A 14016-nucleotide genomic window follows, 5' to 3' on the forward strand; every position below is an offset into this window, starting at 1 on the left:
CCCCACCAAGGCTAGGAGAGCCCCAGCACCAGGGCAGCTGTGCATAGATGCAGTGAACCACACCAAGGCCCTGAGAGCCCAGGCACTAGGTCCTCGGACCAGCCAGAGGCCATGGCAATTAAATCAAGGGGGAACAGGAAGGATCTTTGGGAGTGTGAGGGAGAAACCTTCAAAACACCTTTCCCCTTTGCCCTCACCACGTACCCTTCTTATTTGGCTACCCGCCCCCCGCAAACCCCTTCCACTTTGCCCCTCCCTCAAGGCCTTTGCAAAGGGGAACAGTGTTGGGAACGGAAGTGCAAAAGGGAAAGAGTCCGTGCAATGGAAGCAGACCAGAAGCAGGAATACACCTCAACAATTTTTGTAGTCCCTCATTTGTTTTCTTCTAATGTTAATGGACAATCAAAAAAATTGACGTGGGAAAAAAGCTTGAAACAAAATCTATTCCTACATGCCTCTAGAAAAAACTATGCTAATAAAATGGACAATGCCTCACCCAACATACCAAGTACTTGGTGCTGTGAAACCTCATTTCCAAAACTGACCTGACCAACAATTCTGGATTCCTATGCATATACTTCCTCTTAAATAGTTAAGAGAACTAAAAGAAATATACTTGTGCCCCTACTCTTTCTGCCCCCTTAACTGCCAGCCAGAAGAGGAAGCAGAGCATGAAGAAAGGAGAATGGATCTTGTTATAGTGATTTTGAACACTTGTCAGAGGTTGTACTGATCAGATTTGAGTTATTTTGACCAGATATTTTAAAGCCTGTTGTCATAAGTCAGCCTCAGCCTCGACTGGCCACCTTACCTCTTGCCCCAGAGTCCTCCTCAGAGGATGAGCAAGAAGAGCCAGCCATGGAAGAGCCAGCAGGATCTACTCTGGAGCCAGAGCCAGCCGTGACAGCTGCTGCTCCAGAGGAAACTCAGCAGGAGCAGCCAGAAACCTCTGCAGAGGCTGTTGGAGACAAAGACTCCCCCCCAGAGCAAAATAGAAACCTGAGCTCCCTGGGCCAGCTGAGAAGAGGAAAAACAAAGCAAAGGCAGCTCTGTGGGAGAGGAGAAAAAGTCCTCGTTTGCAGGCACAGCACCGGCTGGGGCTATCAGGCAAAGAGACAACACCTGCTCCTCGTTAGGACAGTATGAGAGAGAAGCTGAAGATGCCAAGTGTGGAAGCAACTCAGCTTGCCACTCCCTGTGACCAAAGCTCTGCACCTGGAAGCTCCTGACCTGCCCTCGCCTTGTGGCCTGCTCTGCTTCTTGATTGATCAGACTCTGACCTCGGCCTGCGTTCTGACTTCCCTTCTCTGATTGGCATATTGGCTCTGACACTTGGCCTGACTTCTAGAGTCTCATTTGCCGGCTCCTTGACTACTGACTTCCTGGCAACTAACCTTGGGACCGTCTGCAGTACCAGTGAGCCACCTGCCTGTCGTGGCCAGCCCTGAGCACAACACCTATTATAGTGAGCACTCTCTACATTATTTGAACCTACAGACGATCAGACTGAGTTCTGCTACATTTTCAAAACTCCCAGTTATTAATAAGTGATATTAACAGAAGTCTGTTTACCTGGTATGCTAATTTCCTGACTGTCTCCTTGACATCCATGGTACGACCGACAATTTTTGACAGAGTTTTAGCTGATGGAGCAATGCATGACAACACAGCACGCCTGACTTCTGAACTAGAGTCATTCTCAATCAAATTGCTGTAAACTGAAAGAAAAAGAGTGATGTGCAAAACTGGTTAGGTAATGACTGGAAAACTACATTACATAATTTTTAAAAAAATAAAACAAAAAAAGGAGTGATGCTGGCACACCTTGGGGTGCTCATATTAGATACTGAACGTCCCCTAAATACTCAAGGATACTTCTGGGAGCCACAGCTAATTAGGGCTTCCCAACACGTTGTGTGAATGATTAGAAGACAGAGAATCTCTGTCCTTCACGCCTCTCATATTTGCTATGTGAAACACTGTGTAACAGTAATACAGCTGAAGCAAACAGGACACCACTTCTGGAAGACAAAAGTGACCTGTGGACTAACTACACTGAGGAACACCCCCTTGTATTAGACAGACAGAAAAGCTGACCTTGAAAACTGGGTGATGGCCTTCTCTCCTTTAGATTTAAAAGATAAACAAGCTCTTTGAAAGAGTTACTTCAGAAGTCTGAATGCTAACTACTTTACCCAGAATCTTCAATGAGCACCCATGTCCTAGCTTAGAGATGCAAAGGCCAAGAAAAAAAAAGAACAAAAACCCCAGCCCCAACCCTCCAAGGACACCCCCTCCTCACATTTTCTGATTGAGACTGTTTCTGTCCAATAGTAAATTGGTGGAGCACAAAAAAAATAACCCCATTTTATTAACTTTATATCGAAAAATTCTGGTTGTCCTACATACTCTGACTGTGTAAGAGTGTTCCTGTCTGATTAATACATTTTCTTCTGTTTCGTTTAGAATTTGTTTTCTGCCTTCAACTTTTACTTTTCCCTACCTTCCATATATCAATTTAAGATACATGTGTTAAGGTAGCATAGGGTGCAACAGCTTGCAACTTTCAGCTATCCAGTATATTTGCAATTTTTCTTATATTAAACAAGACATTTGCAATTTTGAATTCCATAAATTTATTCAATAGTACAATTTTAAAGTTAAAAATTAATGAACAATTGAGCCCAGTGAAAATTCCTGAATAGGAGCTCAAAGCCACACCATTGAATGAAAGATTTAACGACGTACCATTAACTACAGGGCAGTCAACGTTCTTCGGATCCTGAAGCCTGGACAGCGCTAGCACAGCTTGAATTCTGACGTTCGGAACTCGGTCTTTCACTCGAATTAGCATAGCAAGGTTAATTTTATCAAACAGCTCATCCTCAATCTGAGCGTTCTCTGGCAGGCTCCCCAAGAGTTTATTAATAAGTTGGCATACTCGAAATCTAACTCCTTTGCTGTTAGCGTTATGAGACTTCCAAAAAAAAAAAAGAAGAAGAAGAAGAAGAGGGCAGAGGGACATTTTTTAAACATGCCTGTGCTATTGTTCTCCTGTTTATTCATAAAGATGCATTTCCAAAGTATGTGTAGAAACATCCCTTAGGTTCATATTTAATATAAATTTACTTCTCCAAATATCTAATTTCTTCATTGATTTTAAAGAAGTCCCAGTTGTTCTGAAGTTCAACTACCATCTTGACTATTAAGACTATTTTCTAAGCCTAGGAGACACGTGAGAGCTGCTAAACACATTGGTCTCTGTTCCTTAAGCTGCTTTCCAAACATAGCAGCTATAGGTACTGCACATTAGCATGCAATACTACTCAAGGAAGCGAAGCGAAGCAAAGCTTTAGTGACCGCACTATGAGTCCCTGGTGGGTGCACTACAGAAATCCTAGCCAAAGTGATAGTCATTCATAATGAAAGCTCTGACAGAGGGTCAGAGGCTAATCAATTTCTACCCTTTGCTTTTCTTTGTGTGGAGGGGAGAGAATACCATACTTTCTATCCTAAATTCTATTACCCAATAAAATTGAATACTGAGTTTACATTACTATTACAAACACAGCATAAAAACATATATGCCATTTCTAAGCAGATTCATGTGATGTCTTTTGGCTAATTATGTCACAATGGGAACTGATCTACTCAGTGATGGTTTTACCACTATACTGTTTATGGTACCTCAAGCAGAAAGTTGAACAAATAATTCAGAAGTGGATGTTCCCCTTCTTCCTCCTCGTCATCTTCAATGGCATCTTTCTCAGGCTCATAAAAGCAAACCGCGAACTTGGCCACAAAATTGATCACTTGTTCTACTGCAGGTTCTCGTTTATAGATTATCATGGCATACTTAAGGTTATGAACAAACTCTTCATGAAAATGGATTTTGTCCTGCAACTAGAAGCAACATTTACACAATGAGCAACGCAAGTTCACCAGCCCAACTGAACAAGAATTAGTTGAGGCATTTGTTGGGTATGAGGCAGATCCAGATGACATTAACAACCCATCAACACGACAGCTGATAAATCCATCATGCAAAACTTTGCTTCCCTTTGAAGGATTCTACTCTTTGATGGGTAGAAAAACCCCAGCTATGCCTAAAAATGCAACCAAAAATGCAACAATGGCACCTAAATATGCAATGCTGATGCGTAAGAATTTGAAAGTTGTTTCCAGCACTTGTAACATTAGCAATGAAATCCTATGCAGAGTTGTGCCAGATTCAGACTACAGATTTCAGGGTGTTTAAGATGGAGTAACTCTGCAGCACACCAAGACTGAATCCGGCTGTCAACGCTCTGTTAATAGGGACGCTTTTACTCTTAGACATAACTCAGACTGCAGTAAGCAGTTTGCCATAGACTGTAACACTCCATTGTAAATAGATGCCACATGACAAATTAATAACCCAGGGACTGAACACCATCAAGACTGATTTAATGTTTCCCACCTGCTTCTAGCATTCATTTGCATGCGATCCAGCAGGTTAGATTTTGCTGAAATGTGAAAGATTAATTATACACTTAATCAAAGAATGCTTTGGGAGTTCCTCCGTTTTTGGAACAGGTTATGCTGTCCAGTACCAGATTACACAAACACACAATGAAACAGAATGAAGCAGATTTTTCAAGAGGCTCTTTGAGCTGTTTATCTAAAAGATGTTTTGAGGACTTTGATACATTAGTAAACAAGATCACCACCCCACATAACTACACCATGCATTTCTGAGCTAAAGTGGAAAGAACAATTCAAAAGCTAGTTATTAGAGTTACTCAGGGACAAGATGGCCAAGAAAAGTCAGTGTTAGGAGCCGACAAGATTGGAACACACCTGCTAGATTAAGAAGTAAATTCTTTCTACACAAAAGACTTCCTTCACCTCTGCTCAGCAGCTGCCGGTAAATAAAAGCTCAAAGCAGTTTTAACGTAGTAGCTCATATAGTAACCTATGGCAACTAAAAACATTGCCAGGGGAGCGAGCCAGAAATGTTTTTTTTAAAAAATACAATAGTTGGTTTTCTACGCAGGTTAGCAGAGATGAAGAGATATTCATGCAGGCTGGTGGACTAAAGTGTTTTTGCACATGATTCACTGTTTTAGACTTCAGCTCAGGTTCAAATTCTCCTTGTCCTGTACTCTGTAGGGCTGGACTACTCAGGAGTAAGCCAGGTGAGCTCAGAAGCACAGGGCAACAGGGTCTTGAAGCTGGATGCTGTGGCTGAAGGCTGGAGCACAAGGTTTGCACCTAGTAGACAAGCTGATCCAGCAAAGCAGTCCTGTCAAGCCACAGCCTATAAAGGCTGAGAGCGTATCTGGCTTAGCTGTAACCAGTGGCAGGTGTGGAGGCTCTGGAGGCTGTGCTGGGCTCTGGGCAGGATCCTGCAAGGACTCGCTACCCTCAGCACCCTGCTCTGGGTTTACAGGGAAGTTCCATATAGCCAGCCTGGCACTTTGCCTCCTTTGTGCCACCTCTGCCTGGGGCATCTGCCACCACAGTTCCTGCAGAGTGGCAGAAGGTCCGGAGGGACTGCAGGCCCGAGTTTGTCTCCTGCCTGGCAGAGGCCTAGTGGTTGTCTCAGGGGCCAGCAATGTGTGTTTACTAGCAAGATCTGGCAGGATGGCTTCTGGTAACACTGCATGGTCAGCAGGTGCCCCTGTGCCATCAAGCCGTCCCTGATCCCGCTGGCCCTCCTGGTTCCCTGGTCCAGCCCCCTTAGGCCCTTCTCCTGGGTCCTCTGAGTCAGTCACTGAGCTGATCAGAGAAGGGTCATAACACTCTCAACAATGAGTGCTCAGGGTGGACTTAGACAAGCCGCTGTTCTCTCTACATAATATGAATAGAACACCATTGCCTACTTTGTAAAGTATGTGGTAAGGTTCACTTGCATGATTGAGAATGGATGAAAATCCAGGAAAAGTTATGTACATGCTAAGTATTATTTTTATTACAATAAAATATGCTGGTATTAATTTAACATGGCTCAGGGGTTGCAAATATATACATTATGGTTATAGTGGCTTATTTACCTTATTGTATGTATGCTTCAAAGATGTCACTAGCTTTCCATGATTCTGATGTGGTTTTTGAGCTTGCTCAAAGGCATTCCTAATAGAGATTGTCTTTGTCATGGCTGCCAAAAAAGTGTGTAATTACAACAAAATACAAGTGAGAACAGACACTATAATATCCACAGAATAAGCTTCACTAGATGCCAGCACCACCTTGCTCTTACCAGTGTGGTGGTGGTAGAATGTGCCTTCAAGTCATAACTGACTTATGGCGACCCCTAGTGGGGTTTTCATGGCAAGAGACTATCAGAGGTGGTTGGCCATTGCCTGCCTCTGCAAACCTGGAAATCTCCCATCCAATTACTAACCAAGGCCAACCCTGCTTAGCTTCTGAGATCTGACGAGATCAGGCTCACCTGGGCTATCCCGGTCAGGGCTGCTCTTACCATTAGCTTTAATAATTTGCCTTTTTCTAACAAGCCTTTCAATCAGTCTTTACCTAAGCACAAAATCAGACCTATGATACTTATTGCAAACCCTTTTATTCATAACTTCAACCAAGGGCTAGTCAGCTATTACTGATACCAATAATGCTACTATAACGGATATAGAGAAAGGGAAGACAGTATAGCCCAGTCTTATCAGATCTTGGAAGCAAAGCAGGATCAGTATTGGATAGGGGACCACTAAGGACTCTGCAATGGAAGGCAACGGCAAACCACCTCTGCTTATTACTTGCCTTGAAAGCCCCTTGCTGGGGTCGCTATAAGTCTATTTTGACTTGACAGCACGTACATAGGGATGTAGCCAGGATTACAGCAACCTCTGAAAACTCTGCTGACTGAATGTTTATTTCATCCCTGTCTATACTAGCAGCTGCTGTCTATATGTTCTGGATACTCATTTCCACATAACTAAACCTTATTCAAACGCCAGCCTTTGGCTGTGCATAACAGTACACCATTTGTGGAATGTACGAAGAACGTTATTAAAGAAAGAATTAATAGGCACATTGATGAACAAAAGATACTGAGGAAGACTCAGCATGGGTTCTGTAAGGGAAGCTCTTGTCTCACGAACCTGTTATAGTTCTTTGAGGGAGTGAACAAACATGTGGACAAGGGGGAACCAAAACAGATGTTGTCTACCTGGACTTCCAGAAAGCTTTTGATAAAGTTCCTCATCAAAGGCTGCTAAGTAAGCTCAATAGTCATGGGGTAAAAGGACAAGTCCTCTCGTGGATCAAAAACTGGCTAATGAATAGGAAGCAGAGAGTGAGTATAAATGGGCAATATTCACAGTGGAGGGTGGTAAGCAGGGCTTACAATACAGGGCTCAGTACTGGGCCCAGTGCTTTTTAGCTTGTTCATTAATGATTTGGAGTAAGCTGCGAAGTGGCTAAGTTTGCTGATGACACTAAATTGTTCAGGGTGGTGAGAAACAGGGAGGATTGTGAGGCACTCCAAAGAGATCTGTTGAGGCTGGGCGAGTGGGCGTCAACATGGCAAATGAGGTTCAACGTGGCCAAGTGCAAAGTAATGCACATTGGGGCCAAAAATCCCAAATATAAATACACAATGATGGGGTCCAAACTGGCGGAGACTGACCAAGAGAGAGATCTTGGAGTCGTGGTGGATAACTCACTGAAAATGTCGATACAGTGTGCAACGGCAATAAAAAAGGCCAACACTATGCTGGGGATTATTAGGAAGGGAATTGAAAACAAATCAGCTAGTATCATAATGCCCCTGTATAAATCAATGGTACAGCCTCATTTGGAATACTGTGTACAATTCTGGTCACCACACCTCAAAAAAGATATTATAGCACTGGAAAAAGTGCAGAAAAGGGAAACTAGAATGATTAAAGGGATGGAACACTTCCCCTATGAAGAAAAGTTAAAGCGCTTGGGGCTCTTTTGCTTGGAGAAACGACAACTGAGGGGTGATATGATAGAGGTTTACAAGATTATGCATGGGATAGAGAAGGTAGAGAAAGAAGTATTTTTCTCCCTGTCTCACAATACAAGAACTCGTGGGCACTCAATGAAATTGCTGAGCAGTTGAGTTAGAATGGATAAAATGAAGTACTTCACCCAAAGGGTGATTAACACATGGAATTCACTGCCTCAGGAGGTGGTGGCAGCTTCAAGCATAGACAGCTTCAAGAGGGGATTGGATAAACATATGGAGCAGAGGTCCATCAGTGGCTATTAACCACAAGGTATAGAGGGAACTCTCTGTCTAGGGCAGTGATGCACTGTATTCTTGGTGTTTGGGGGGGGCAATCAGTGGGAGGGCTTCTAGCGTCCCTTCCCCACTGGCAGACCTCCTGAGGACACCTGGTTTTTGGCCACTGTGTGACACAGAGTGTTGGACTGGCTGGGCCATTGGCCTGATCCAACATGGCTTCTCATATGTTCTTATGTTCTGTGATGCTGTTGGTTTGAATTGTGAAATTCTGCAAGTTTTACAAAACAATCTGAAACAGGTATTGCCATTGTGAGGGGTTGCGTCAGTAACGTACAATGGTATGGCCACAACACTCAAAGCAACAAATAAACAGAAGAGGGCCAGAACGAGGATCCCAACTGGGCAAGCAGAGCCCAGTGTGGTGAGGGAAGCTGCTGAGGAAAGTAGCAGCTCTGCAAGCCCAGGGATAAGAAGGAAAAGTAAACACAGCTGGAGGGGGGTGGGGAGAGCAAGAAATAGGTCGTCAGAGACTGAAAGAGAAGAAGCAGGGGCCAGAAAAAGCAAAGGGGTGTAATCAGTGTGGCAAAGGATAACGGGATTATCTCCCTCACAAGTCCCCTCTCTTGTACATTTCTAACACATGCAATCTTGCTTTTTGAACACCAACGTAGGAAAAACATATTTTCAAGTTAGGATTCTGCTAGGGGTCACATATGCAAAATTTTCTCCAGAACTATTGCCTACTCTATTCCTGTAAATCAAACTGGTGGAGAGTGCCCTCAACTCATAGCTGACTTATGGCAACCAGTGGTGGGGTTTTCACGGCAAGAGACTAACAGAGGTGGTTTGCCATTGCCTGCCTCTGCAACCCTGGTCTTCACCAAAGGTCTCCCATCCAGTTACTAACCAAGGTTAACCCTGCTTAGCAGCAAAGATCTGATGAGATCAGGTGCACCTGGGCTAGCCAGGTCAGGGGGTAAAAACAGACTGCTAATAAAGAAACAGGCGCATGCTCAGACATCCAGCATGTCAAAAGAATTCTTTAGACTTACAGGGAATTGCTATAGGAACAGAATCAGCTGTTAATGTATGTTTAGCTAGGGGTTCTCTGGGGGAATTCTTGGTGTCAGTTCTGCCCTGCTGTACTCCTCCTGGTAGATAGCACCAGGAAAGGAGTCTACAAAAAATTTATCCTGGAATGTCCTAGTGGTTATCCAGCCCCCTCTCCAACTATATCACAAAGTCTTAGTATTGCCAACCTGCAGATGGATTCTCCCAAGTTTACAGTTCAGCCCCTCTATAGGAAATGGCAGCATCTGAAGGGGGACTCTGTGGCATAACATCACTCCTGAGTGCCTTCCCCAAATTCCATCCCCAGATCTCAAGGAATTTCCCAAGGCAGAGTTGGCAACCTTGAGAGGACTTTCAACTGAAGGCGAAAACAGTAAGCAGTTGAAAGATTTTGCGAATGCAAAGGTTCAAGACCCTCCCACCCTCACCAAGGATGGTTGTTTAAAGGAGTATACCAGTGTTGCAGTTTTAACGTTTCAGTGTGCTGCTACAAATCCACTGGCGGGGAAAGGCAAGCTAAAAACCACCCCAATAAATAAATACATTTCAAATCCCCCACTTGGTCATGAGCCACTATTGCTCAGCCTACCCCACCTCACAAGACAGTAGTGAAGGTAAGGCAGGAAGGACAAGAACGAGGCTGAACACGGACACAAATGGGAGGGGGCTGCAGTAGTGCAACAGGGGTTGCAGCTACGAGATGCCATTATCTTGTGTGCAACCTGTATTAAAGCAGCAGCAGAAAAAAGCAAGAGTCCAGTAGCACCTATAAAACTAAAACAAATTGTGATAGGGCATGAGCTTTCATGAGTCACACAACTCGCTTCTTCAGATTGAAGAAATGTGCTAGTTGCTTGTGCTTTTTCAGTATTTGCTAGTAGGATAAGTTTCCCCCCCTTCCTAATATTGTACCCAATCCCCCAATAAACTCCACATTCCTTTTTAACCTTTAAAATCTGTTTCAGATGGAAGAAGTGAGTTGTGGCTCACAAAAGCTCCTACCCTGCCACAGTTTGTTGGTCTTCTAGGTGCTACTGGACTCTTGCTCTTCTCTGCTGCTACAGACAGACCAACACGGCTCCCTACCGTGCATTAAAGAAGGTTATGAACAAATTCAATATATTTATTTTCAAAAAGCAAAAAAGACAGCGTTTAAAGAGGGAAGCGGCAAAAATCACCTCAAAACCCAAACGGGCTTCTTTTCTTGAGCTCGCAATAAACCCCAAGAGGGGCGAGGGCCTTCCCTTTTACCCCATTGGCTGTTATTTGTGCCAATCTACGACGACTCACACGGCGCGCGCCAGAGCCGGAGCAAGCCCCGCCCACCTCTCCCCAAGTGGAACCGGCGGTTGGCAGGCCAGACCACCCCAGGGCCGCGACCACCCCGGCCACTTCGCTACCCGCCGCCCTCACCTGTGACGCCGCCGCAAGACAAAAGACCAAAAAAGCAGGCCGTCCCGTGCTTCTCGTACGTCCTCCCGTCCCGCTCTCGCAAGCCTCTTTCTGTTCCCGCGTTTGCCTTCAAAAACCGTCACGGAGCTCGGTTGGAAATCTCGCGAGATCCCTGAGGGACGAGAAAGAGGAACAGCCAGTGCGGAAAGGGGGCGTGATTAATAAGCCTCACGGGGGGGCTGAGGGCGGTAGCAAGGGGAGGAGCCCTGGCACCTTCTGTTCTGTTGCCATGGGCGACCAAACGGCTTTCTTGCGCATGCGCGCTGTCAAATCTTCCTGCCTGTTGCTGTTTCTTTAAGAGGAAACGAGTGGCTGTCGAGAAGGCATCTTGTCAGTTTTAAAACAAGTCATTTTGTTTCGTACAAACCCTTAATTCATGCCGACCCCTGCTCTGTCCAGAGATGCAGGGCCATGCATATGGATTTGCAGCCCCTTATTTATTTATGCCATTTATAGTCCACCTTTCTCGCTGAGACTCAAGGCAGGTTACACAGTGTGGAATCAGTACAATCAGTATCCCTAAGTATCGAGCACGTTTCCATAAACAATGCGGTAGGGTAAATAAATGCAAAGACGCAGCATTAGCCAGGATCCAATACAGAGTAGAAGAAATGCTGAAACGGAACATCAGCAATTCTAGGGCAGACAACATGAAGCACAGGTAGCTCATAGACGTCCCTATTTAAAGTAACTGATAATATTAGCGTTGCCAGTCTCCAGGTGGTGGCCAGAATTACAACTGGTCTCCAGGGGACAAAAATCATTTCCCCTGGAGAAAATGGCTGACTTGAAAGGTGAATTATATAGCATTATACCAGCGGAGGTCCCTCCCCTCCCCAAACCCTACCTTCCCTGGCTCCACCCCCCAAATCTCCAGGAATTTCCCAACATGGACCTGGCAACCCTAGATAATATGTAAGGCAACATAGTGGTGAAGTCTATGGTCCCTAACTCCTTCCACCCAATGCCCTAAGGATAGAGGATGGAAGTAGCCACTTTGGGCCAAAACAAAACCAAAACTCTGGAAAGTTTCTATTAGGGTGGACTGAAATGACACCGCACAACGCAGAAGCTTTCAATTTCCCTGGAACTTGTCATCAAGCTAGATGTTCAAAGTAAAAGAGGGGGGGTGGCGTGAGAGAAAATAACCTTACATTTATTAGCTACTTTTTTCTCCCTTCTTTGTTCTGATGAAGAGTCTTAGAGAACTTGAAAGCTTGCCCACTGCATTGTGTTTAGTTATTTGGTGTATTTTTTCCTGTCCATCTTGCAAGGAGTCCCCCCCTTTCATTGTATCAACACAACAGACCCCTGCCTGAAGTAGATTGACCTGAGAGTCTGAGAGAGGGCCAGGGTCATCCAGTGAGCTTTCATGGCAGACAGGGATTTGAACTAGACCTTCTCAGTCCTGGACTAGTACTCTGATCATTGTATTGTGCTGAACTCTTAGGGTTTTGGCTGGGATTACTAAAAGATCCTGCATGGTTTTCCCCTTGAGGCTGAGAGTAGCTGGCCGCCCCAAGGTCATCTAGTGAATTTGAACCCGAAGCCCTAGTCTCATATTCTAATCTCTGCACCATACTGCCTCCATTCATTTCAAAGGAACGTACACCTGCTGTCTCAAAACTCCCTCCCTCCCCAGTTTAGAAAGCTAGTATTTACTATTCAGGATTGTATCGTGTGCAGCAACAGGTACTAAATGTGTATGGGCAAAAGTTATTCACAGATGCTTAGCATCCAGCTGGAGGTTGTTTAGGGAGGGAGCCTGGAATAAGTCGCACTGCATTCAGTGGGACTGATTCCCAACTGAGTGCATAGGACTGCAATTTAATGTTACTTTGAATATAATGTAGAAACTAGCCTACAAATCTTCATATCCTCCCATGTTTAAGATTTCTCCATCTAAGGAAGCGACAATAATAGCCTGCCCTGATGGGCCTTCTGCCAGCATTCCTTATGATGGAGTTTTCTAACCTTCTGATTGTGGAGATGTGCACTTACCCTGAATTAAAGCAGACAGCACACTTCACTTTGACATCCCAAAAGGATCCCTTTTAGGGTAAGTATTGTCTTGCACACCCTGGCATTGCTGTTTAAGTCACTCTGTACTTGAGCTACGAATTGCAGGTAGTTCTGCATCTCCACAATGGGAGTGGTTGAATGATACAGTCACAGCTGAAGTAGCAATGCAATAGAGTTATCCTCACAAAGATGAAAAAGGCAAAGCCAAAACAGTAATGCACGCAAAGATGTAACAGACAGCCCCCTCTATGTATGACATATGGCGCAATCCTAAACAGTTACACCCAGGGCTTTTTTTCAGCGGGAATGTGGTGGAACAGAGTTCCAGTACCTCTTGAAAATGGTCACATGGCTGGTGGCCCCGCCCTCTGATCTCCAGACAGAGGGGAGTTGAGATTGCCCTCCGCTCCATCGAGCTGCACGGAGGGCAATCTAAACTCCCCTCTGTCTGGAGATCAGGGGGAGGGGGCACCGGCCATGTGACCATTTTTGCCAAGAGCGATTTAAGCTTTAAAAAACTCCCCCCTTGTTCCAGCTGACCCAAAGTGACGTCATTGTGCAGTCTTGAGTTCCACCACCTCTTTTCCCAGAAAAAAATCCACTTAAGTCAATGGCCGTTGATGGTTTTAACTAGGATGTAAAGTCTAGGATCACACCATTGCATTGTTTCATTAATTTACTTGTTTTGCATTGTTTCATTAATTTACTTTTTGCAGCACTTTCTGTGCTCCCATATATTTGGGGGGAATTACTACATCACTCTTGCCACTAAGAAGAAAGGTGCGCTTGTCTGGAGACTTTTTTCTTCTAATACACAGAACACTGGGTGACAGGAATTGCTAACGAGGCCTGGGAATAGAAAGATGAAATGGAGGGATGGCTAGAACAGGCAAATATGTCATGTAACAGTGAAAATTAGAGTGACACAACTGTTTGTAGAAGAAAATTATAAAGAGCTGTATTGGCCTATGCAAAATCCAGACCAAAACACAAAATACCATGCAAGCTTTCGTGCTCACCAGAATTCTTCATCAGGTTGGATGTCACCAAATTTTTTTTTTGAGAAAGTAATGTTCTTAAGACCCAGTCTTGTTAGCATCTGGTGTTCGATATGCAGCCTGAAGGACTTGTGATTTTATTGTTGCCGCTGTTAGAATACAACACTTGTATTCTGGGAAGAAGACCCAAACAACAGAGGGTCATTTTGTCTGAAAAAACAGAAGGGTCCAGCTAAATAAATAAGTCCAAATGTCACTCAAAAA

The 14016-nt window shown here is 44.5% G+C and overlaps 1 protein-coding gene across 5 annotated transcripts in view; it reads right to left on the reverse strand.

Annotated features, from left to right (window-relative positions):
- The window catches only part of NCAPG (non-SMC condensin I complex subunit G), a 39012-nt gene extending 28209 nt beyond the window's left edge, over positions 1–10803 (reverse strand). For 2 of the 5 annotated variants that reach the window (XM_055000024.1, XM_055000022.1), the window contains exons 1-5: positions 10459–10528; positions 6036–6139; positions 3688–3903; positions 2749–2977; positions 1573–1718 (exon numbers count right to left, since the gene is read on the reverse strand). In XM_055000024.1, coding sequence (XP_054855999.1) covers positions 1573–1718; positions 2749–2977; positions 3688–3903; positions 6036–6137 — 693 coding nt within the window. In that variant the 5' untranslated portion in view covers positions 6138–6139; positions 10459–10528. Of the gene's footprint in view, positions 1–1572; positions 1719–2748; positions 2978–3687; positions 3904–4839; positions 4866–6035; positions 6140–10458; positions 10529–10693 lie in introns of those variants that run through there. The other 3 variants (XM_055000023.1, XM_055000026.1, XM_055000025.1) reach the window with 3 other exon arrangements.
- Between the last annotated feature and the right edge of the window lie 3213 nt (positions 10804–14016).

The sequence above is a fragment of the Eublepharis macularius genome, chromosome 15 (assembly GCF_028583425.1).
Source record: "Eublepharis macularius isolate TG4126 chromosome 15, MPM_Emac_v1.0, whole genome shotgun sequence".
Classification (NCBI taxonomy): Eukaryota; Metazoa; Chordata; class Lepidosauria; order Squamata; family Eublepharidae; genus Eublepharis; species Eublepharis macularius.